Consider the following 26528-nt stretch of genomic DNA (forward strand, 5'->3'; position numbering starts at 1 on the left):
CAAAGTCTGAAATGCTATTTTCAAAAAACTTTATCTACCACAATTTCTTTATGAATGCAAAAGGAACTCTCTACATTTTTCCCCTGCTATTTATTTCAAAACACAATTTCGCTCTTCTCCAATTCATTGTCTTCCCATGTGTTGGATCTCAAAAGTCTTTATCTTGTCAGCTAATGGCAGTTGGCAGGGGATGGAAATCCAGAACATTTGGAAGGCATCAAGATGGGGAAAACCTCTTTAGAAGATAAATATCACAATGGAGAGAATGTTCAAAGCTATTTTGGTGAAACCCAATGTAAAAAGACGGGCTTATTTCAAACCAGGGAACATCAGATTCATGATAACCTTAGAAAATGTTCCCAAGATAACAATTCATCATCTTTCAATATTAAGATAACTCTTCTTACATCCAAAAAAACACAAAACACTTTTTTAAATTGTACGATGGTCCTTTTTCTACAGCAGAGATAATGGGGTTAAAGTGAGTACAGTGTATTTCTTCATACTTATACTAGTGATAGGGTTCAAAAGCTGCCTGAAATTGCTTCTTATGGAAGGAGACAGTTCTTTTCTCCAGTTCTGGAGTTACAAGCCAGAAAAAAGGGCTCAGTGTAACAAAGCTTGAAAAGTCAGGAATACAGGAGAGACATTAAAACTCCTTCCAATTTACTGATTTTGTCAGTGCCTGAGTAGGCTGGATGCTCCATTTACACAATACAAGAATACCTTCATGACAAGTCCAATGCATTTTCCTATAGTAGACCCAGGGTTTTATAAAGTGGCATATACCAAAGTTACAGGATCTGAGTATCTGGAGGGGCCCTGGTTCTTGCTGGATATTAATTTTTTAGGTACTTTCCTGCTGAAAGATGCTTTGACCAAGGCACAAGAGATGAGGTGCTCTGTAAGGATTGCCTCCTATCCCTATGTGCCAGGGAGTCACTAGTATCAAGGGCGGCTGAGTTAGCTGTATTTATAGAGTATGCCATCTCCATGAGATAGACTTATCTTGAATCTCACAGACTACTTTGATGTATGCCTCAATTCAGTTGGAAATCAGATTAGGAAGGCTTTGCGGCAGAAATATCAATGTTGAAAGTCAACCAGAATGTTGTCTGAAGTTGTAAAGTCCTGTTTAATTTACCGTATTTTTCGGAGTATAAGACGCACCTCCCCCCTAAAAGAAGGTGAAAACTTGGGTGTGTCTTATACACTGAATGTAACCCCCCCCCCCGCCCCAACCCTTTGGTCTCTGCCTCCCAGCAATTTACCTCCTTGCAACAAACAGGGTGGGGATGGGCTTGCAGAGGCTGAAATAGGCTATAGCAATCCCTGCAGCTTGAAACAGCTGATGATCTGGAGAAACTGAAAGTGAAACTTGCTGTTTGCTCCAGGAGGCAAATTGCTGGGAGGCAGAGGCAGATTTTTCCCACTTGTGCTAATCAGGCTGTTTGCTGCAAGGAGGTAAGTCCGTAACTATAAATGCCTATAGAATGTTCAAAATATTAGACTTATTTTTTAAAGACTGCTTTATTATTGTTCTAGACAACTTAACAAAATGAAGCTTTTTAAAATAAATGCTTGTTCTGAAAAATCCCAGGGCTATTGCATCTTCTTTTAAATAGCAGAGAATAACTATACTTACAGAAAGCACATCAATTTTAACAGCATCTGTACGAGTATAGTCTGAAATGTAACACTTCGGTGTATGTTGTCTGTGCTGCTTGTTGCAAGGAGGCAAATAGCTAGGAGGCAGAGGCAGACATTTTTCCCTTGTTTTCCTCCCCAAAAGCTAGGTGCGTCTTATACTTTGAAGCGTCTTACACTTCGAAAAATATGGTAGGTAGATTTTGATAGTTCATTTAGCATCTATTTCAGAATTCCATCTGACTGTATTATTATGACAATTTCCAATTCCATTCCTTTCCAAATTTGGTTTTCTGAGGACAACTCATGCAAGGATTTGAACAGGGAATGACTGAAGGCTTCCAAGTGTTAGCTGTAGTAGAAACCTCTTGAAAGATACTTATGGATAGCTGATAGTCTTAATAACAACCCATCTCAAGAATTTCTTGATCAATTTGGATATTTTGTTATTTAATCATAATCAGGAAGATAGTTCCACTCAACACGTCAGCCCTCTCAGGTGTACCAGATGCGAAACAGACCAGATGAGCTATATTCGTTAATTTAAGAGAAGGAGAAAGGTTTATGAAACTATTTATATACTTGTGATGAGGATGGAAAGTTGCTTTATTAAAAAGGGGAATGCTTCTTCCTTTTTCATTTTGTTGCACTTTTCTCTTTACTTTTTTTTAAACTTTGTATCATCTTTTATTGTCCTTAATAAAATTACTGCAAAAAAGGTACCTGTATAATAAATTGTACCTTTAACTAAAAAAAGCTGGGGAAATGTTGAGTTGCATCAAACCCATAAAACGACAACACATGTGTGTGTTCCCTGAGAGTTACTCTGAAAGTTCTTTGGAATGTAATTCTTCAGATGGACATAACATGAACAATGAGAAATTTTCACTTAATAAACAACTCAAATTTATGGCATCATTAAAACAAGTGTGCTGCATTTAAAGAAGCAATCAAAAATTTATATTAAAAAACCCAACATTTCCAGTATCTCATTCAATTCAATCACAAAACTGGGCACATGATGAAGATAGTGGATTATAAAACTATATCATACATAAGTAAAAGATTCATTTTCTCTGAAAGCATGCGATCAAATTACTGCATTTTTACAACAGAAGCCAAAATCCCTCCCCCCAAGTCCCCATACAAGAGTACCACAGCCATAATAAAGATGATGTGCCCAAACAAGACTGAAATGCATCAAAATAACCACGGATTGAATCCCGAGTTTCCTGGAATTGCTTTTCCATTCACAGAAAAAACACTTCAGTCTATTAGAGGTTTCTGTTAAACCAGTGTTTCTCAACCTTTGCAATTTCAGACATATGGACTTCAACTCTCAGAAATGCATAGCCAGCATAGCCATTGCTATGAATTCTGGGAATTGAAGTTCACTCACTTTCAATTTGCCAAGGAGCGAAAACACTGTGTTAAAAGGGTCATTTTTCATCATTTTTCCTCCTGTCTTCCTTTGCTACTCAATATGCTATCACAGAAATTCTCCTAGTTCCTTAAAGTTAGAAAATATTAGTTAGGACTCAGCTTTACAGGTGTAAATAAACTTCCTCCTGTTTTAGTGAAAATAAGGAATGAGGTTATAGGAAAATTCTGCCTTATGTTAGTTTTTCAAAGGACATTTCTGAACAAGAGAAATATATAAGTTTTATGCATTCATGTGCTTTTCATTAAATATTTTGCTACACTCTATATTCTTAAGTGCTTAAAATGCTATTTCTACAATTACTTGTAACTTGAGGGACATCTTTAAAATCTTTAGTATGGTGGACCAAAAATTGGGGAGAAAAAAATAAATAGCCAGGTTTTTAAAAGAAGAGACCCTCTATATTGCATATTACATAACTATTGTTGCTCAAAATTAAAGCGCTAGCCTTTTTCTTTTAGTAAAAGCAAATATATTAGTATAGTAAAAAAGTGACATGTTGAATTTTACCACTTGCATAGTTCTCTAAGATTTGATTTTACCTTTATATCAGGTCCAGTTGTTTTCCTTTAGGTATACATAATTAACTCCAGTGTTAAAGCAGCAAAAATTACTGGGAGTCTGGATTTCATGAACTTTGGTACCATAATCTGGACATAGTTCATAGCATCCCAATGAAATTTCATTATGCCTATGTGGGGAAGCACTCCTATATTTCAAAAACACAGGTGAACATTTAGTTCTGAAACAGATTTTATATAGGGAAGGTTTTACGAATAGTCTCTCTTTCCCTCTATATATGTGCCAACAGTAAAAGATATGGAAAATGTATTAGTTGGTCCTTACAACTATTTAAGAACTGCCATTTAAAGAAAAGAAAAAAAAAACTTTTCTAGACCTGAATAATGTTATTCAATCTCGGCCACTTAAGTACTGATTACACCAACCACTTAATTTTCTGCACATTAATTTGAGGTTTGGATGAAATGCATGTAGTTACTTGCCAGGTCTATGTTTCTGTTTGGGATTTTAATGTTGATTTATTATCAGGAAGCTGAAGTCAGTGAGCAGACCTGTGTTGCTCTTCTTTCATCTATATGTTTCTTTGAACCATGATTTTGTCGACATACACACAACATTTCTCAATCTCAAACTTTGTCCAAGCATATCTGTATATGCTCTGTTACTCGAAGGGGAAGTGTTTTCAACAAGCATTCTTCTACAATTAGACAACTCCGTTTCAGAGAATTACATTCCTCTAGCTCAGCAGGAAGTAACTCGAGATAGTTTCCTTTGAGCTCCAGATGAACAAGGTTGGAAAGCTCACCAACTCGAGGGGACAAGTACATTAGGCTATTATGTCCCAAAAGAAGGTGCTGTAGCTTTTTGCACTGGAATAATTCATCAGGAAGTGCTTCAATCTAAAAGAAACAAGTAATAAAAAGTTGTTTTCAATTGGTAAATTAGTCCTGCAAACTTAGTATAAGGAATGCCCTCAAATTATAACAGTACTCACACTTTCTTTCCTCTTTCAAAAGGATGTATTAGTCATATTAATGATATATATTTTAAATAAATTATACAGTAACAATAGCACTTAGACTTATATACCACTTCACAGTGCTTTACAGCCCTCTCTAAGTAGTTTACAGAGTCAGTGCATTCTCCCCAAAATCTTGGTCCTCGTTTTACCAACCATGGAAGGCTGGGTCAACTTGAGCCTGGTGAGATTCAAACTGCCAAACTGCAGGCATCCGGCAGTCAGCAGAAACGTGACCCGACAAAAGCGCGCATGACAAAACCGTGCCAACAAAACTGCGTCGCTAAAACCGTGACGTCTTCAACACACCGACAACAACACATCGACAACAGTGCGTCAACAGAAGGGCGATTTAAGTTAAGGTAAGGGTTAGGTTTAGGGTTAGGTTTAGGGTTAGCGTTACGTTTAGGGTTAGGATTAGGGTTACGTTTAGGGTTAGCATTACGTTTAGGGTTAGGGTTAGTGTTAGGTTTAGTGTTAGGTTTAGGTTTACAGCACCCTTCTGTTGGCGCGCTGTTGTCGGCACGATTCAGCGCTCATTCGTCGGTGCGGTTCAGAACTCGCGGTTTTGTCACCGCGGTTTAGTCGGCCATGCTTTTGTCAGTCGCCCTTTTGTCGGAGAACCAGCAGAAGTAGCCTGCAGTGCTGCATTCCAACCACTGAGCCATCAAGACTCATTGAGTAGTCAGCATTTCATGTAATTGTTAATTCACTAGCATCCCGGGATAATGTTTCAAGATCCAACAGATTGGATCCTGTTAATTCACTCTTTAAAGCCTATTTCCAAACAAAGACCTGCAATGAACTAAACCACTCAGTAGTTTGCTACAAATCTCTAAAATATGGGCAAGTATCACTACTCAAATGGCCTTCCTCAGGGAATACTAACTGAAGGCAGGAGGAGGTAATTTGATTTTACAAAATGGCTTCTGCAAAGGCAGGAAGGAAAAAAAAGAAGAAAATGTGTAGATGCTGGCTATTAAGATTTGAGATTAAATTGGAACACTTGCTTAAAAAAAAAGCTTTTAGTGAAAGAGAATTTTTTGTAAGTACAATGGAACTTCGGGTCCCGAATGGCTCAGACGACTAACAATTCAGGTGCCGACCGAAAAATCTGCTAAATGTTTCACTCATGTCATGAACACATTCTCGGGTGCCGAATAAACACAGCTGCGGGCGATTTCCCATGCAGTGCCATTTTGTGTGTGTGTGTGTGTGTGTGTGTGCATACATAGTCAGTCTTGCTTCTGGTCACGACCGAATCGGGTGCCGACCGAAGTCCTGGAACAGATTACGGTTGGCACTCGAGGGCCATTTTAAAAAAATGTTTCTTTTCTGCACCTATAACTCATCTTTTCCAATGAATACTAGTAAGATTTGGAAATGCTATTCTTTATATTTTCAAAACAAGCAGGAAATTTTGTATAATTTGCGATGCACCACCACTAATACTGTTTGTCTATAATTGTAGATTTTGGATCAATAGCTCAGACCATGAAATTCTCAAGTGATATAAAAAGACACAGCATTCTACAACAGCATCCTCAAAAAACACAGGGAGCACCATTAATTCTTCAACTGTCAGTCCCACTAGGTCAAGGATGTCAAACTGACGGCCCGTAGACTGGGTGCGTCACGCGCAAGCCATGCCCACCCCAGTTTCTGTGAAGGGAGAAAATGTCACGATATGTCACGTGATGGCAGTGTGACGCCACGAGTTTGACACCCATGCCCTAGGTAGTTTCTGTTTGTTGCCTTCAAGTCAATTTTGATTCCTGATAACTGCCTACACAAGTTTCTACAGTTTTCTTGGAAATGCTTTGGTCATTGCCTTCTTTTTCATAGGACTGAGAGGGAGGGATTGGCTAAGGTCACCCAGCTGGCTTCACGCACAAGGTGAGACTAGACCTCATGGTCTCCTGGTGTTTAGCCTGGGTCCTTAAATGCTACACCAAACTGGTTACTAGGTAGACCAGACAATGAACTCCACACAAAAATTAGAACTATACGTTATTGAGCTATGCTATAAGAAGAGAATGTTGCAAATCAGATTGGGCTGTCCCTCGTTCTTATAATCCAGTGAATCAGAAGAATGTTTACCTGAGCCATTTCCAAATATTATTGTGCTTTACACAATATTGTATGCAGAATGTTTTTCAGCTGTCTTTGCCTAAGTAACAGTTCTTGCATATTTCTGTCAAGGTCATTCATCTACATCAGGGGTGTCAAACTCAAGGCCCAGGGGCCAGATCCGGCCCATGGCATGCTTAGATCTGACCCACAGGACCACCCTGGAAACAGCGAAGGATTGGCCCATGGTGCCTCTGCCAGTGAAAACAGAAATTGCGAGGGTCACAGGCGGCACTCACAACTCCATTTTAACTGGTAGAGGGTTGCAGGAGGCAGTCACAGCCAAAAACAGAGCTCAGTTTTCGCTGACAAAGCTCTGGGTCCTCCACAGGCACCCCCGACATGAATGACATCGAGCTGGCCATGCCCACCCTGGCCCCCAAGGACAACCCTGATGCGGCCCTCAATGAAATCGAGTTTGACACTCCTGCTCTACATTTATAAGCACACTTTTAAATCAGAAATCTCATCAGCTATGAAGGATGTGACCACTTGACCCGCCTTCATACAATCCTATTTACATCAAGGCAAGTTGATGTATGGTCTTCCATATATTGCTGAATCTCAACTATTGGCGGTTCTATCCAACATGGCCAACTATGAAGGATACTGGAAACTATATTTTAGCAGTGTCTGAATTGCCATACCACTTCTTGTTTACAAGGGAATCTTATTGTGTGCCCTAGGCTCCTTAAGTAAATATATAAATGAAGGAATGTCAATGCAGCTGAATGAAGATGAATCAGATCAGCTGCATTTTGCTGGCCATTAACATAGATCAGAGTTCGGTCAAAGATGGACAGTGTATAAATGAGAGGAAAGAATAAGGAGGATCTGAAAAAAATACTTCAAAATTTACTTAGTATTAGCTTCTACTTACATGATTCTTTGTAACAGCAAAGTACTGCAAATTTGTTAAATATTGGATTTCATCAGGAATAGAGGTTAGCTTATTGTAACTCAGATCCAGATAATGTAGCTTTTTGCAAAGAAAAAGTTGTGGTGGGATTTTTTTAATGTTGTTGTGATTTAAGTAGAGCTGTTCCAAGTTTGCTAAGGTACCAATCTGGACAGGGATGTAAGATATTTTGTTGTGCCACAACTTCAGGCAAGAAAGATTTTCAAGGTGCTGAAAGCTAATAATTTCTTCTACCGTTCGTAGGTTATTTTCTTTCAAATCTATTTCACGCAGATAGTTTAGGCTGAAAATAGAATGAGGGATACGCTCCAAATCACAGCTGATCAGTTCCAAGATTCTCAGGTTTAACAGTTTCTTCAAGTTGGTCAACACTAACAGTTTTTTCCCCTCGTTGTCAATAGACAATTTCTGCAGTGAAGGCAATTGGTCTGTAACCACCTGAGGTATGCGGGAAAGGCTATTCTTTAAATGAATTGCTTTCAGATTCACAAGGTCTTGGAAACCCTCACTGTAGAAGCCATTCTGGGGTTCGGGCACGTAACATCCAGTCAAATACAGTTCCTGTAAGTTCTTTAGATAGAATACCCAGCGTGGAATCTTTCCCATGTCAACAGATTTTAGGCGCAGAATTCTTAAATTATCTTCGAGGAAGTGCAGTGCCGGATATTCTACAGTTAATGTTGAATGATAAATGTTTAGTTCTTTAAGACTGGAGAGCTGACTTAGAGAGGGTGGAAGTTTAACCTCAGGAATGAGCTCTAGTGTTAGAACTTCTATCTCTGTGAGTTCAAAGACGTCATCAGGCAGGCCGCTAAGCATAAAAAGATGAAGCTCCATTTTCTCTTGAGGGTTTCGCACCAGCTTGCTCTTCAGCCTCTCTAAAGACCATTCATTATTGAGACTGATTTGCTTCAGCTTGTTTTCACTCACCTCGGAGAGAAATATCGAGAACCGCTTTGAATATAGAGGGTCGTACTGGTCTGCGAGGTGAAGAATAAAGGCAAAATCATTTTTTACATCAGGGATATCGCTGTAGTTACTCTGCTCCCTCAGCTTCTCGAAAGAATATTGTTTAAGTGAACTTCTCAGCATCCATAGCAAACTGTAAGTGCATGTCAGGCCATATAAAATCACCAGGACAACATAAAACGAAGCAAGCACTTTAAAAATTTCAGCCAGTGAATAAACACATTGGTATCGCTTGTAGCCAGTAAAGGTTCGAATATCAACTATACAATCGATTTCTAGGTTAATAAAGGTTAAATAATACGGAACATAAATCATTATTAAAATGAACACAATGACCTTGATCACAATCTGTTTTAGATACACTCTATAAATGACATCTTTCTGCTCCACATGTACCCTGAATCGCTTCACTTTCTCAAATATCGACTTTGCTTGTTCCCCTTCTCTTCGGTCAAGAACATTTGAAGTGCTCTCTCTTCCAGCTGTTTCTAGTCCAGTCTGTGAGTAGGACATTGATTGCCTCTTGCTCTCCAGCTCTGTCATGTTGCTGGGGGAGGGAAGAAATGTTTTCGATTTGGAGAATGGCACAGTCCTCACAGATTGCTCAGCAACTGTTTCTGATAGGGCACGTGTGGTCCAAGGGGAATCGAAACATTTGTGAAGTATGGCTACAAAATGCTCTAGCCTTGAACTTGTGCTGGGGTAGTAAAGCCAGAAATTACTGCAAGCTGCAAAAATGAAAGTGTGGAGAAGCACTAAGTACGGGAAAAATTTGGCAAACCAATGAAGTTCTCTCTCGTAACACACGGCATCAATGTAAGAATACTGCTGCCTATGAAGGTAATTCTGGATTTGAAGAGGATGAATTTCTGGTGTTGCAGAGTTGAAGGATTCATTGATGTTGCTTTTAATCAGATGCCAAGGCACTGTGCAATGATTGTCAAATTCAAGCTTGCAAGGAAGACAACATAACAATCTAGTCTGAGTGAGCTGAAGAGCTCCAGCAAGGACAGCAACAAGCAGCATTATCATGGTAAGATAGTAGCAGAAAACATCCCACCACGGTTTCAAGATGTGAAATGATGCCTGGGCATCTGCTAAGCATCTGAGTTCAGTTAATGTAATCATGATTTCCTTATGATGCAGTCGCAACTGGAAAAGAAAAATAAAGGAGAATGTTTAGCTGAATTAGCCGGATAGAAATTAAAATTCTATTACACTAAGCAAAATGGTAGCATTAACATTTTAAACAAATTAGAAATTTTTAAATATTATTTCATAATCTACATAGAGAAATGCAATTTATATTTTATTGCAATTTTGTCACAAATGAAACATGTCTATGAATTCGTTTTTTTTTTTGTCCTAAAAGATAAATCCTATCTGTTATTGCAAGTATCAACTCCATTGTGGCACAAGACTTAGTATTCTGCATTCTTCCCAGTAGTGGGTTTCAGCTCCCGTTGCAACCGGTACACTGCAACCGGAGCGGGGTGTGCACATGTCGGAATAGCCAGGTTTTAAGGGCTTTGCGGAAGGTCTGGAGGGTGGTGAGGGTTCGAATCTCCACGGGGAGTTCGTTCCAGAGGGTTGGAGCGGCCACAGAGAAGGCTCTCCTCCGGGTAGTCGCCAGTCAACACTGGCCGGCGGATGGAATTCGGAGGAGGCCTAATCTGTGGGATCTAATCGGTCTAGTGGAGGTAATTGGCAGCAGGCGGTCTCTCAAGTACCCAGGTCCAATACCATGAAGGGCTTTATAAGTGACGACTATGCCTCCTTCCTAAGACTGAAAGAGAGCAACTATCCCAAGGCCACTCAGCTGGTTTTGTGCCTAAAGTAGGACTAAACTCAGAATCTCTGGGTTTTTAGCATGATGCTTTAACCACTACATTAAATTGGTTCTTTTTCTGAGATACTAATATTTTTTTCCACTACATTCCTTTTGCATGGCAAAGAAAGTGGGTTTTTGCTGTCCTATTTACAATCGACTTATTCTTCAGCATTGGAGGGATAAACCTATGCCTCAATTACTTGGTGGTCTATAGCAGTGTTTTTCAACTACTGTGCCGCGGCACACTAGTGTGCCGTGACATAGTGTAAGGTGTGCCGTGGGAAAATTACTTTATATATAGTCAATATAGGCACAGAGTTAAATTTTTTTAACATTTTCTAATGGTGGTGTGCCTCATGATTTTTTTCATGAAAAAAGTGTGCCTTTGCACAAAAAAGGTTGAAAAACACTGGTCTATAGAGCCAATGTACCGTAAGTAGCCTCATATAAACAAGATACATGTATCTGTTTGCTTTATGAGTTTTTAGATAGTTATTGTAATTATATACTTTTATTTTTTATCAATTAAACTAATATCAATTTACTGTTTTTTTAAAAAATGGCATTTATATTCCGTAGATTTCTCTTTTTAATTTCACTTTTTATGGCACATAATATTTCTATGGTAACTGCTAAATTATGAAGTGTAATTTGTTTACACTACTTGTATTACTCTAATCAAGGAGCAAATAAAATAATGTTGGGCTCACAATGCACTCTTCCTGTATTGAATTATGTGCTTTAAATTACACATTAATGCAATGATAGCCTCTCATTTGAGCAGCCCCTCCCCTTCTTGTTTAAAGGGAACATCTCCTAAAAAAATGAAATTGTCATGATACAAATCTGCATACCAACACAGAAACAGTTTCTTGGGACTGTTGTCTATTTTTTGAGAACATGTCACTGCTAAGTCTGAGGATTTTTACTGAATTAGAATTCTTTATGGCCAAGTGTGATTAGGTACACAAGGAATTTGTCTCTGGTGCATAAGCTTTGTGTAAATACAGCAATAGTAATAGATTGTTATCACAGTCATTGTAAAATTCATTCATCTAAAACATTAGATACAACAGTCATGGATACTAAATAAGTAACCACATAAATCTACAAGGATACTAAGTAAACAATATAAAACATAAGATACAAGCAACAAAGTAATAGTCATAAGAAGATAAGGAGATTATGTAATATGGAAGATAAGAATAATGATGATAACACTGCCTTTCTAGATAGTTTGAAGAATGTTGTGGAATTCGTTGTTTAGCAGAGTGATGGCATGGGGGAAACATACCCTTGTGTCTAGTTGTTCTTCTGAACACTCTTTGTTCTTGCAAATACATTTTCTTTCATGTGTATGTCGTAGCCTTTTGGCAGACAGCCCATCACTACAGTGCAAGGCAGTTGCTAAATGAGGACTACCTGCATTAGTGCCCTATAGCATCGTATATTATAATCATAGATATCTATACGACAATGTACATACCTATACATACCATGTACCATGTATGAATAGCAAATTCTAATGATTTCTGAACCTGCTAAATAATAACAAATAAAAAAGACTTTTTAAAAGAAAAATTGAATAAACACAAACGAACAAGACACAACAAACACCATAAAAACATATTCCATTACAAATTATAAAAGTGTGTCAATTGGTTACAAAGAACTTTCGTGCATCCCTTCCACAGTCATCACCTATAATCCATACAAATTATATATTTTACATCAAATATATTTATATATATTACTATCATCATACCTCATCCTTCATATGACTATAGTTGTTTAACATCCCTTTATAACAAATATTCCAAATTCAAAGCAAAACCACATAATGGCATTCCATAGTCTATTTTCAATATCATTTATTTATCTAACTATATCCATGATCAATCCAATTTCAATATATAGGTCTTTCATACATAACAAATTTCTAAACTTCATTTCATGTCACCATTTAAAAATTTATGCCAAATTTCCTCTTGTCAAACCAATACATATGTGTACATTGTTATCATTATCAATTATTTATCTAACTGTATCCATTATCACTTCATTTTTAACATAATACTCTAATTTTAACTAAATTTGACTAATATTTTGTTAATAGTTTTCATATCTCAACCTGTGTCTTTCCAGTAATAGTGCAGTCTTATGTCTTTTGCCAATTGTGGAATTAGTCTTCTGGTTATTTCCTTAATCAAATTTGTGTGGACTTCTCTTCGCAACTTGTTGCTTTTTACATATCTTGTAAAATCTCGAGACCCTCCATCAGCTTTTTAATCAGCTTATCTTTGGTTATCAGTAGTGCTTTGTCAAGTTTTTCTCCTTCAATCCATCAATTCTTCTCTTTTTTCTTCTTCTATACCTTGAAATCTGGGGTAGAGCTCCTTTCCATCTCTCTTCCCTTTCCATGTTCCATTCTTTCCATTTCCAACCACACTCAGATCACTGTCAATATCCACAGTTATCTTGCCTCTTTGTTCATTTTGCCCTGGGGTTTTTGAGACTCTAACCTCTACTTTTTCCATTAGCTGGCTATCTTCAATTTCAACAAATTTTGCTATATTACCATCTATATTTTCCAATTTCTTCTCAATTCTCTCTGATGTTTCTAATAGTTTTTGAATTTCAAACATAATCTGTTGTAATGTTATGGTTTCTTCTTGGTATTGTGCCATTGTCCAATTTATAAACACTGCCACTCTAGTTGGAAAACAAAGCTTTGTTTTTCACTTCTCTCTCGCTGCCAAAGAGACATCCAAAGGGCACCTGCATAAACAACCCATCTTATCTCTTTGCAAGCTAAAACCTTTGAAGTGCAAGGTCAAAATGATCAAAGAAAAGAGAGAGAAAAATATTTCCAGAACTCAGTCTCCAGCCTCCAAGTGGCAGTGTAACTTCTTTTCCCTCTGATATTACTGCTTTCTTTATATTCCTTTTATATCCTCTTCATATTCCAAGCTTAAAAGAAACAAGGCTCATAAATGGAACAAAGAAAAAAGAAGAAAAAAACCCCATCCAAGCCAGTATTGTGAAAATAAAAAAGATTTAATCCATAGGTAAAAAAAAAAGTAGAAGAAAAGCCAATACTTTCACTTTAAAAAATAGGAAGTGTTTGCACAACTTCCATCCATAGAAGATAATTTAAAAAAAAGGATAACACACTATCCAAAATAGCTTAAATTCGCCGCTTATTTTCTTTTCTTTACAAATTTAATTTGGTTTTAATCTTTTTTGGGCAGTCTCTTTTGTAAAAATAAAATTTCCTCACCAGATTGACACACTTTCTCTTTCCGCTTTCTTCCGGTTGCGGAGCTGTCCCGACTTCAGCAGCTTGGGGCTGCGCTTCTATCGCTGGCTAAAAGAGATTCACTTGGATCAATCAGGGACTTTGCGATGTCCCTGAGATGAGCAAGACATACTCTTCCCTGTTACCGTCTCTTCGGGACGGTTTAGGTCCAGATCGACCACCCAGCGGTAAAAGTATCGGCTGTGATCTCGGAGCTCCGAGATTGCACATCCATATCATTGCGACGTCAGCTCCTTCTCCCAAATAAAAAAGACTTCTAATATAAATGTGCAATGTATATGTCGGAAATATTAATTTGTACTTACTTTCCTAACTGAATGGGATAAAACATAGAAGTATCATTTTCAATCAGGCGGTCTGCATCTTTTAAAACTCCTCAGGCACGCCATCTTCACAACCGTCTTCATCCTGAATATCAACAGACAACAGACAAGGATTCAAAACTGATGTTGCCTATATTGCAAGACATACAACCTTATACAGTACTGTATCAGACTTTTAGTGATAACATGTCAGAAAGAGAATCTTTCTTTCTAAGGTTATATTAGTAATTGGTTACATAATATATGGATATATGATTAAACAGCACTGTCAGTTTCAAAGTTTAAAAATAATGTTTCTAAGTTTGCTCAATCAATTCATAGAATGCCAATGAAGGATTAAACTACAAACAGAAAATACATATGGTCTAAAAGAAAATCCAATTAAATCAAATTTAGAACATCAGAAAGTTTCTCATGCAAAATTCTTGAAATGCCAAACTTCTACTTAACATCTTATCCTAGTTAACAAGCCATTACAGTGATAACACATGTAAGAATGTATTCAGAATGCTTCCTCTCTTTTATGGCAGACAGAGTTCAGAATAGAGGTTGAACTAAAAAGTATCTAAAGCCTCTTTTGCCATAAACTAGGGACACGTCCGAATTGACTGAGTCTAGATATTGCTTCAACGTCAAGTCTTAAAAGAAACAAAATAAAATTATAATGAAACAAAAGTTGTTCCTGAACACTTTGGTTGAAGCAATGCTAACCCTTCCATTTTGTTTAGTTCTAAAGGTTACAAAAAAAGAATAGACACATTTCATTCAATTTTATGTGTAATACAATTAATAGATCAGAACTCTTTCAAACAGCTTTTAGCTCATAAAAGCATAAAAGCACTTCAAAGTTATCTAATTGAATTGTGATTATGTTCTAAAATTGGACCATGGAATATCTAAAATGTTCTCAATAATTATCTCATTTTGTTGAGCTTTAGGTTGTAATCCTATTTGCGTTTATCTAGGTCACAGTTAATTCAAGCTAAGAGTATATATAAAAACTTTAATATCAAGTCTACTTTTTGGTATTGGTGTCAATATGTTTTGAGATTAATCTACAAAAACTGCAAACCACAGTTAACATTTACAATGGTAAGCTTTCAGTGGCCAGCTTTCTAAGCAATATATTTTAAATATATATTGTTCACTCAAATATATATACTACTGCCACATTTAGGAATAGGAATTTCTATATATGCTGTAGAGCAATAATTGTAAACAATATACGTTTAATTTTTATTCAAATTGCCTTTACTAAAATGATGTTTTTCTTTACTATAAAAATTATGCTATGTTCAATTATTTCCTACTTTTCATGTACTATCTGCATAACTTATAGTTTTTTTATTGGATATGGTCATGGATTTGCTCTACAAACTGAGGTTACAATTCAGTATGCATTTACCTGAAACTAACTGTAATGTAGATTATTTCAGAATAGACTTTTCTGAGGGCGGTTAGGTTTTAAGGCATAATGAAGATTGAGACCATGCTGGATTGTTTGGATTAGAGGATAGGTAGGTTATTGATGTTTTATGTTGGTTTTGGAGCTGCTCATGAGTTCTTTTAGTTTTTGTATTTTTTAAAAAAATTTCTAATTGTAAACCTCTCTATAGTCTATAAGTTATATGAATAAATAAAGACATAAGAACCAGACTATCCAAGGCCCTGGAAACTCTTCTAGAAATTCCTATGTAGTTCTTGCATGGATGAGTTTCCACCAATAAGAAAGTAATGGTTGATTATTCTATTCCATTCCATTCCATCCCATCCTCTTACCCCTACCCCCATCCCCATCCCATCCACATTTATGCTTCAGCCTTCAGCCTAATAGGCTCTTGTAAAAAATGGATATAGACAGTCCTTTTCAGGTTTAAATTCAAAAAGGCATGGCATAGAAGACACCAGTACTTAATATTAATACTTAGTTATGATGGAAAAGTAATTGCTCAGTTCCTTTATAGCCCTGCTCCTTTATTTCCCAATAATCAATGGCTTCTGTCAGAGGTGGGTTCCTACCAGTTCGCACCTATTCGGTAGAACCGGTTCGTCAAATCTACCGAACCGGTTAGAAGAGGTTCCAACAGTGGATCCGGAAAGCAGGCCACACCTACAGAAGAGGTTCCAAAATTTTTTGAAACCCACCACTGGTCCTTGGATATGATTATTCTACACTATCATGCTCAGATTTATAAAACTCAGTGCCTCTGTGAAAGGTAAGGATGACTTCTGTGTTTGTGGGGCAATCAGAACATTGCACGTGTTGAAGTTGTTTTAACGCAAACCAAAGAAGCTTTTTAAAAAACAAGTTTACAACATATTCTTATGCATGCCAGTGCTGTGTGTGAGGTAATTTAAGGTGGTTCTGACAAGTGTCGTTGGCAACTTCATATCCAGTCATATGGGCGGCAAGCCACTCCCATCCAGTCACATGGGTGGCAAGCCACTCCCACAAAGGAGGCCACACCCACAGAGTAGGTTCGAACAATTTTTGAAACCCACCACTGGCTTCTGTGAGGGCGACAATGACAACTCAACGCAGCCAACTCACTGGGGCCAACTTGCTGCAGGACGAGAGTTACACTAATATCGAAGAAATGGTGGAATAGAATCATTAAAGAAAGGATACAAAAGGAGGGACAGAATGAAATGTGAATGACAAAAATGAAAATATTTTTTAAATTATTTTAAATATTTAAACTGAATTGTTGAATTGCTCCCTTGTAAGTTGTCAAGCAACAAGTTGGCCGTGGTGAGTTGGTTGCACCAAGTTGTCCCATTCCACTGTGAGGAGGGAAGTCCAGACCTGAAGGTCACAACCACAGCAAGGAGGGATGGCAGTCCAACTTGAGAGACCGTCTACTGCCAATCACCTCCACAAGGCCAATAAGATCCCATAGATTAGGCCTCCTCCGAATCCCATCAGCCAGTCAATGTCGACTGGCAACTACCCGGAGGAGAGCCTTCTCGGTGGCTGCTCCGACCCTATGGAACGAACTCCCCGTGGAGATTCGTACCCTCACCACCCTCCAGACCTTCCGCATAGCCCTTAAAACCTGGCTATCCCGACAGGCCTGGGGCTAAACACTTTAACCCCACCCGAATTGTATGACTGTTGCGCTTTTTAATGATGTAATGTCTTTATGTGTGCATTTGTTTTGTTCTTCCCTCCCCCTGGATTGTGAGCCGCCCTGAGTCCCCTCAGGGAAAAGGGCGGCATATAAATAAAGTAAAATCAAATCAAATCAAATAAAACATGTTTGCTTCTTTCTCAGAGGGCTGTTAAGCTAGAGTGCTATATCTCCTATGTTACAGAATACTAAACTGATTGATTCTGAATTATTCCATTACTAAATTTGTTTTAGCTGGTCTTTTATTATGTATTGTTTGATATTTGATTTAAATTATTATTAATTTCATTGAATACTACATGTGGAAACACAGGATACATGTTGAAGAAATAATATGTATTTCAAAGTTACAAATGAAAATTTAATTTAATTAAGCCCCCTTATGCTGCCACTTTGAGTACTACCTATCTGGTTAAATAAAACAGAAACATTAATTTCTGATAACCGTTCCTACATCTGCAAAAACAAAGCGTAGAAATATGTGCATTTCATGACCTGAAAAGTTATCATTAGGCTGCTATTTTATAACATACCGTATTTTTCGGAGTAAAAGACGCACCAGAAACAAAGTTTTAGGTGCTACAGGTTGTCAGAGATTTCCTTCTCCAACACATGGATAAATACACCTGGAAACATCTACCTACCTATCTCCTCTCTCTCTCTCCCCCCCTCTCCCCTCTATCTACCTATATACCTACCTACCTACTCACTCTCTCTCTCTCCCTCTACCTATCTACTGTATTTCTCTTTATTTCTCTCTCTCTCTCTCTCCTTCTACCTACCAACCAATCTACTCTCTCTCTCTCTACCTATCTACTATATTTCTCTCACTCTCCCTCCCTCTACCTACCTATCTACACTCTCTCTCCCCCTACCTACCTAATGTATTTCTCTCTCTCTCTTTCTTTCTCTCTCTATCCCTTTATCTACCTACCTATCTACCTACCTACTCTCTCTCTCCCTACCTACCTACTGTATTTCTCTCTCTTTCTCTCCCTCCCTCTCTATCACTCTATCTAACTACCTACTTTTTTAAACAAAAATTGCCTCTTCAAAACCTGGGTGCGTCTTATACTCCGGTGCGTCTTATATTTCAAAAAATACAGTAATAAAGAGCTAAGACACAAACACACACACAAACACAACAACCGGCTATATAATCAGGGAGCAAGAGAAATAAGAAATACAGGCAACAAGATTAGATTTGTTCTTTGTTTACACAGTAATGGAAGTCTTAAATTTCCAGAACAGTGCTAAGACAATTTAATAGAAAACAGGTCTTCATGTGTATTGAAAATCCTCTTTTGAGTAATTTTCCATTCCCCCAAATTTATCTTTAGTAATATTCACACTAATGCCAATTTCACTAATAGGTACCAGTAAATGGAGCCAATAGGCTACCATTTAGAAACTGTGGTATATGAAGGGCAAAGATTATCTCTACATCTATTTTTATATGTCTCTCTCTCTCTCTCCCCCTACCTACCCTACCTGGCCGCATATACACATGGATTCCAAATTGCTTCATAATTATGTTATTATAACAGGATACTGTGAGCCTATGATAACAAGTTTTAAATAAAAACTGGGACAGCCAAACACAGTCACAAATAATGTTGCTGTTTCGATTATGGTAGATAAAGAAAGAACAATGGATTCTGACACGACCTCGCCTAAGCTTCACAGGATATAGTTTAGACAGCACAAAGGTGGTTAACATGATTAACTTGTCAGTCACAGAAAACAGATTTTGCAGATGGCTATCCTAGCAGGGGCTAATTCAAGAGGAAACCTTGGAGAAAGTGTATTTGTAATCTTAACTTCCACAAAACAAAGCGCACCGAGATGACATTTAATTTCTTCAAGAGCTGTTCACTGCACACAAGATTAGAAAAGTATGTGATGACAAGCCTCTGACTGCAATTGCAGAATGTGTCAACTGCTGACTTTTACTGTTTGGAGATCAACAAAATGTAGTTATCAAATCCTGGTAACTTTTATACATCAAAATATGTAGATATGAAGAGTACATATTCTAGTCTAATATTTGACTTGTCGGTTTTTACAAAATTTATTGTAAACACGTTAAACACAGAAATGAATAAAAGCTTGTTACAATTTGTTTAATATTTTAAATGACATTTAGTGGAGAATTTAATAAGATAAGGAATGATCAATTAGCCTAAATGCTATTTAACACTTGTTCATCAACACATTTTTAGTGATTAAAAACTATAATTTTTTGGCTGAAATTCTTGCATTATTTACTGAAATAATTCAAATACTAATTATTTGTATAGAAATGTACTGCTGAATCAATGAATGCTATACAGTACTCAAAATTGTTATTAAATGAAGGAAACACATATTCATATATACAGATATAACCTACCTAAGGAAGAGTCAGAGCCTAATTCAGTTGTGTTCAATCTGCAGCCATTGAGCTGCATGTGACCCTGGATAGCTATCAATGGGGCCCATTAAGATTATAATTAAAAATATTTTAAAAATAAAGGAAGTTTGTTATTTATATACAATAACTATTTATATTTTATATATGGCCCAAGACAATTTCACTCTTCACTCATTGCAGCCCAGGCAAGGTAAAAGGTTAGCTTTTCACAATGTAAACAATGGCCTAATAAATGAAATCTGAATCCAGAGGAGGAGTAGGAATGGGGAAAGCATCTCAAAAGGGACTTTCCCTAGTTTTCTTGAAAGTAAAGGCGGGGGGGAGGGGGAGGTGCTTTCAGACTTGCAAGAATCTGTTACTATAATCTTACAATAAAGGAACTATTAATACTCATGATTTTAGTTGTCTGTCTAGGCTACCTTGAAGGGCTGACTTATTACTTTTAACTCCCTATACCACGGGTGTCAAACTCGCGGGGTCACATTGCCGTCACCTGATGTATCGTGATGTTTTTTTTCCTTTCGTGGAGCTGGGATGGGCGGGGCCTGCACGTGATGCATCTGGCCTGCATGCCACCAGTTTGGTATCTCTCCCCTATACTCTTTCAGGAATCTTTTTATAGTGTTGTTTTGTAGAGGTTGCAGCATTTTCCTTCATTATTTTATTTGCGTTAATGCATTGTTTCCCTTCAGATTTCTTCTTTGCTTGATTAGCCAAAGTACTTCCTCCCTTGTTTTTATCAAATTAAGTTTTCCACTTTAAAAAATCCTTGCCTCACAATTTTTTGACATTTATTTAACCATGCTGGTGTTTTCATACATACATACATACATACATACATACATACAAAGGGAGACTAGTATAGATCTATTTCAAGCTATTTAGCTCTCATCAGCTAGCCATACCCTTATTGGGATTCAAACCTGTGCTATATTACATCTTAGGCAACTTACATCTTAGCTTGAAATAGATCTATACTAGTCTCCCTTTATTTATTTATCAGCACAAATATAACACAAAATGTGTAACAAAGGCAACAGTAAAAATATTGGGTTTCTGTCGTGATGGACTCTTGTGACGAGCCGATTGACTGTTAGCTTCCTCCCATAATTGGGGCTTACCAGGGGACACTAAATGTATGTATGTATGTATGTATGTGTGTGTGTGTGTGTGTGTGTGTGTGTATGTATGTATGTATGTATGTATGTATATATATATATATATATATATATATATATATATATATATATATATATAAATAAATATAAATATATAAATATATATAAATATATAAATATATAAATATATAAATATATAAATATAGAGACCATCATTTATTTATCAGCACAAATATAACAAATGTAACAAAAAGGCAACAGTAAAAAATATTGGGTTTCTGTCTGGATGGTCTCTTGTGACGAGCCGAAGGACAGAGAATGGAAGTGTGACCTTCCTCCCATATTTGGGCATACCAGGGGTTGTGACTTTAAATATATACCTTTCACCCTGGCCTGGCTGATAAGGAGTTGAGCTCTGTAGCTCAATGGTTAACACATCTGCCTAAGAGGCAATAGAGCACAGGTTCGATTCCCAGCAAGGGTATGGCTAGCTGATGAGAGCTAAATAGCTTGAAATAGATCTATACTAGTCTCCCTTTATTTATTTATCAGCACAAATATAACACACACACACACACACACACACACACACACACATACATATATATATATATATATATATATATATATATATATATATATATATTCATTCCACACTCTTTCTATGATAAATAGATTCACTGTATTATAAAATTATTATTTTATAATTGTTTAAATAACTTCCAATGTTTTCCTGAGGAAACATTTGTGTTCAACATTAATACAAATGCTTGAAAACAGTAATATTACAGCCTGTATTCGTAAAACTCCCTCTCAAGTATTCATCATGGCAGAGGATCTGTTCCTGGAAGGGATGAGCAAAGAATGCCAGGAATATACTCACAGCAAGCTAATCCAAGGTGTGAAGCCTATTTATTTATTTATTTAGTCCAATGGTAGTCAACCTGGTCCCTACCGCCCACTAGTGGGTGTTCCAGCTTTCATGGTGGGCGGTAGGGGTTTGCTGTAACTCTGCTTTATAATTTTTATAAAGTAAAGTTACTTCCCTACTTTATAAATCACCATTACTGTGGAACCGGTGGGCAGTTAGAAAATTTTACTACTAAGAGAGATACAAAAGTGGGTGGTAGGTATAAAAAGGTTGACTACCCCTGATTTAATCAAACATTTACGAGATAACAGGTATAAGTATAAACATGGACATGAACACAGGAAATGGGTATGAATAAATGGGGACAATAGGACAGGGACAGTAGGCACGCTGGTACGCTTATGCATGCCCCTTTACAGACCTCTTAGGAAAGGGGTGAGGACCACGCTAGACAGTTTAAAATTAAAGTTATGGGGTTTGAGGATGTAACAACAGAGTCAGGTAGTGCATTCCAGACATTGCCCACTCTGTTGCTGAAGTTGTATTTTCTGCAATCAAGTTTGGAGCGTTTTACCTTGAGTTTGTATCTATTGTTTGCCTGAGTATTATTGCAGTTGAAGCTGAAGTAGTCATTAACAGGTAGGATGTTGTAGCAGACCCTTTTGTGTACTACACTTAGGTGAGACCTTAGTCAGTGTAGTTCTATGTTATCCAAGCCCAAACCTTCAAGCCTGGTGGCATAAGGTATTCTATTGTGAGCAGAGGAATGGAATACTCTTCTCATGAAATACCACTGGACTTGCTTGATTGTTTTAATTGCATTAATGTCTGATATATGTGTATTCCAGGCAGATGAGCTGTATTCGAGAATTGGTCTGGCAAAAGTTTTGTATGACCTAGTTTGCAGTACAATGCAAAGAAGTTGCGGTACAATGCAGAGAAGAAGCTTTGCAAAATTACCCATCTAAAGCAAGTAGGCACCCTTATTGGGCAGAAGTGATACAGGAAGATGCTGCAGGCAGATGATTGCTTTAGTGACAATGATAAACATGATTTGAAGCTCGGAGGAAGAAGGCAATGATAACCTCTCCTACATTCTATTATGAAAACCATGCAGACAAACAATGTAAAATGATTTATGATATGGGTTGGATGGCCCTCAACATGCTACTGAGGAAGCACTGTGGATGTTTTGGAGCACTAATAGTGTTCACGAAGTGACTAGATTAAAACCTTTGGGATATCTAATTGCTGATATTATCACATAGAGGGAAAAATCTGACGCTACAAATATAGAATTACATGGTATATATAGTATATTATATGCCAGTGATGGCTAACTTTTTCCGGACCGAGTGCCTAAAGTGCATGTGAATCTCTGCACCCAAACCCCCAACATGCAATGTGTGTGCGTGCCCATGCATGCGTCCAACCCCCGCATATCCCCTCAGCGCATGTGTGCATCCCCGCGCATGAGCCGTAGGGACCCGAAGACCAGCTGGTCGGCAGGAGGAAAATAATAATAATTTATTAGTGTAAAATCAGTAATAATAGCAGAGATAAGCCTAGCAACTGGCTTTGCCACAGTTTCTACAGCACATATACACCATTTTCAAGGAGAACAGAAACAAGTTTGAAGTCCTGAACCTCTTAATCAGGAACCAGATGAACTGTGGAAATAAAATCATGGAGGTTGTCCAGGATGTGAAAAGAGACTACTAAAGACCAAGAAAGGGAAGAAAGCAAATTGGATTACAGAACAGATGGTGGATATTGCAAACAGAGAAAAAAGCCAAGGCGGAAAAAAGTTCTCAGGAAGAAACTTAACAAAATTTCAGAACGTTAGAAGAGATAAAATCAGTATTACAATAACATCTATAAAGGCATTGAAGATGGAAATAGATATAGAGAAGCAAGGAAGTCTTGCAAAAGATCTCTGAACCTTGAAGGATATTCCAATCTTGAAATAGTATACTAAAAGAGAAGCAGTAACTGAGGGTTACCCCTCAGTTATTCTTGTTAGGTATAACTACTGATTGGACTGTTATAGAGACTAACTTGATTTTGAACCTAACAACGGCAGCAACACTGTTGGTGGCGCAATACTGGAAGAAGGAAGATTTGCCTACTATTCAAGAATGGACATTAAAAGTAACAAATTTAGCAGAGATGGCTAAAATATCAGCATATCTTAAGGATCACTCAGATGAGAAATATAAACTGGAGTGGAGAAGATGGATTGGTTATATTCAAAATAAATACGGGACCTAAGAAATTCCAGATAGATTGTGACTGAAAAAGTGAGGAACAATATAATCTGTTTATCTTAACAAAAGAGGAGTTAAAGCACAAATGAAAGGTGATACTAAGTTTCTTTTAGTTTATTTTAGAATATGATTGTTAAAGATTTATACCCTGTATTTGCTCTGGGAAGTTGGGGGGGAGGGCTTGGGGGGGATGGGTTCGGGTGGGGGAGGTGAGGTAAATATTTGTAAAAGCCTTTTAAAATTTTCAATAAAAAAAGAGAAGCAGTAACATATTCCAAATATATATATATATATATATATATATATATATATATAAAAAATGGAAGAGTACTGAAATGTTGTACAAGAAGTGATGTCAGCATTCAACAGACGATATCCCCTATGTACAATATTTCTACAACTAGAAACTGAAATTAAATCAGCAATCTGGTCACTACACAAATTATCTGAATAAATATTAATATTTGGTAAAGAAGAATAAATAAAACTCTAACCAAACTATGCCAGAAAATCAGGAGAATGACAGGTTGGAAGAGGTCAACCCATATACCAATAACAAAGAAAGGGGACTTAAACAGAATGTGCAATCTATCATACTAGATTCTTAATTTCACATGCTGGCAAAATAATGCTCAAAATTATTCAATGCATATTAAAGTCCTGCACAGAAATGCAGAGGCAGATGTTCAAACTGGCTTTAGAAAAGGCCAAAGAACTTGAGACGTTGCTGACGCATGCTTTATAATCGAGGAAGCAAATGAATATTGTTAAAAATTCAGCATGTACTTCATTGATTATAGAAAAGACTTTAATTTTTAACTTTGAACTCTGCTTATATCTAGGCATATAATTTAAATTAATCTATTAAGCAAACAATAGTTAAGATAGCCAGGTAAGTTAATTAACAAGTTCTTACCTGCCAATTGCCAGTCAGATATAATTCCTTCTGGAGCTTGACAGTTCCTGCAGAGACATTGTTGAAAGAGTTACTGCATATTTACAATACAAAATTATAGAACAAGAATAGCTTATGAGAGTCGTGTAGTCTGAACTCTCTAATTATGGTTAATAAGATTTAAATACCAATCTCAGCATGTCTCAAAAATATTTAATCCAAGGCACCATCTAGTGGCATGGTTTAATCACAGCATTTCTTTATGCTAAACCTTAAAACTCTTATTTCAATTCTTAAACATTTTAAATATACTGTAAATTAAGTACCACTGCATTTCTATCACACATATAGCTCACAACATACAGCCAGCTGTATCCAAAATATAGGGAAATAGAAACACTCTACCAGTGTCAAGCACATTGTGACAAATTTTTAAAAGTCTGTTCTAAGTGGATATATGAAGCTACTGCTTCAAACTGCCAATCTTACTAACTAATTCTTATTGACCGTGGCTAAACCATTTTTTTGTATAGTACTCTGTGACTGAGCAGAATTGATAAACTTGTTAGCAGATCTATTAAAACTCTTTTAGAGAATTTACTTTATATGCTGTTTCCTGTACTAGTCAATATTTATTATTAGATATTTACTGTTCAATAAAATTTCATCTTAGATTCGCTGTTGTTTTATTAAGTTGGTAAAACCTCTAAAAAACTCCTTAAAAACGTTTTTAAATTGCCAATTTAAAATAAAAAAATATTTCTACACTTATGCCCACAGTTTTGTATCACTCTCCAGTGAAGTGGGTTGTAATTCATAACAAAGGTTCAATTCTTTAAAATTACCACATTATTCTTAGTTGTTTCTCTATTTTGAAAAGTTTAAACTGCAATAAAAGAGAGCATACTTCTTGTTCATTCAAAAGATTCCTATTTTAGTAAAGAAATTATTTACAAATATTATTATTGTAGCAGCCCAACATTTTTGCAAGAAACATAGTGTAGGCTAGCATAAAATTTGGTGTCAGAATGAGCCTGGCAATAGGAAAGTGTTTTCATCTGTGTGATTCAGATATAAGGATAATTATAACAGCAAAGTCAGTTTGGTCTAGTGGTTACGACATTTAATTAGAAACCAGAAAATTGTGAGTTCTGGTCCCCACTTAGGTATGAAATATTGGCTTTGGGTCAATCACTCTTTCCTAGCCTAACTCACCTCACAGAGTGGTTGTTGTGGAGAAAATAGGAGGAGGAAGGAGTATATAGAGTTAGGCTTGAGTTATCCATAAAAATAATGGGGAAAAAAATCACCTAAAATAAAAGTAAACATCTGAAACAGAGATAGTATTCAGCAGGTTCTGATCAGTTCTGGAGAAGCGGTAGCGGGAATTTTGAGTAGTTCAGAGAATCGGTAAATACCACCTCTGACTGGCCCCTCCCCCATCAATTCTTTGCCTCCCGAGCCCAGCTAATTGGGAGGAAATGAAGTTTTTGCAGTAACCTTCCCCTGGAGTGGGGAGGGAATGGAGATTTTACAGTATCCTTCCCCTGCCACGCCCACCAAGCCACGCCCACCGAATTGGTAGTAAAGAATTTTGAATCCCATCACTGATCTGCAACCTCATTTTCTATTAACTTATAAAATACCATTGCTAATCAACTAAAAAGTGCCCTAGACACAGATTCTCATTCCTGGGCCACGGGCTGGTACCACT

General features: G+C 37.0%; 1 protein-coding gene across 7 annotated transcripts in view; it reads right to left on the reverse strand.

The window, feature by feature from the left end:
* Positions 1-2318: 2318 nt before the first annotated feature.
* Positions 2319-26528, reverse strand: part of LRRC8B (leucine rich repeat containing 8 VRAC subunit B) — a 38881-nt gene continuing 14671 nt past the window's right edge. For 5 of the 7 annotated variants that reach the window (XM_032217539.1, XM_032217542.1, XM_032217543.1 and 2 more), the window contains 4 exons: positions 24836-24882; positions 14102-14204; positions 7639-9798; positions 2319-4509 (listed from right to left, as the gene is read on the reverse strand). In XM_032217539.1, the coding sequence (XP_032073430.1) occupies positions 4237-4509; positions 7639-9774 (2409 nt within the window). In that variant the 5' untranslated portion in view covers positions 9775-9798; positions 14102-14204; positions 24836-24882 and the 3' untranslated portion in view covers positions 2319-4236. Of the gene's footprint in view, positions 4510-7638; positions 9799-11963; positions 12019-14101; positions 14205-24835; positions 24883-26528 lie in introns of all 7 variants that reach the window. The other 2 variants (XM_032217540.1, XM_032217537.1) reach the window with 2 other exon arrangements.

Source organism: Thamnophis elegans, chromosome 5, assembly GCF_009769535.1.
Source record: "Thamnophis elegans isolate rThaEle1 chromosome 5, rThaEle1.pri, whole genome shotgun sequence".
Taxonomy (NCBI): Eukaryota; Metazoa; Chordata; class Lepidosauria; order Squamata; family Colubridae; genus Thamnophis; species Thamnophis elegans.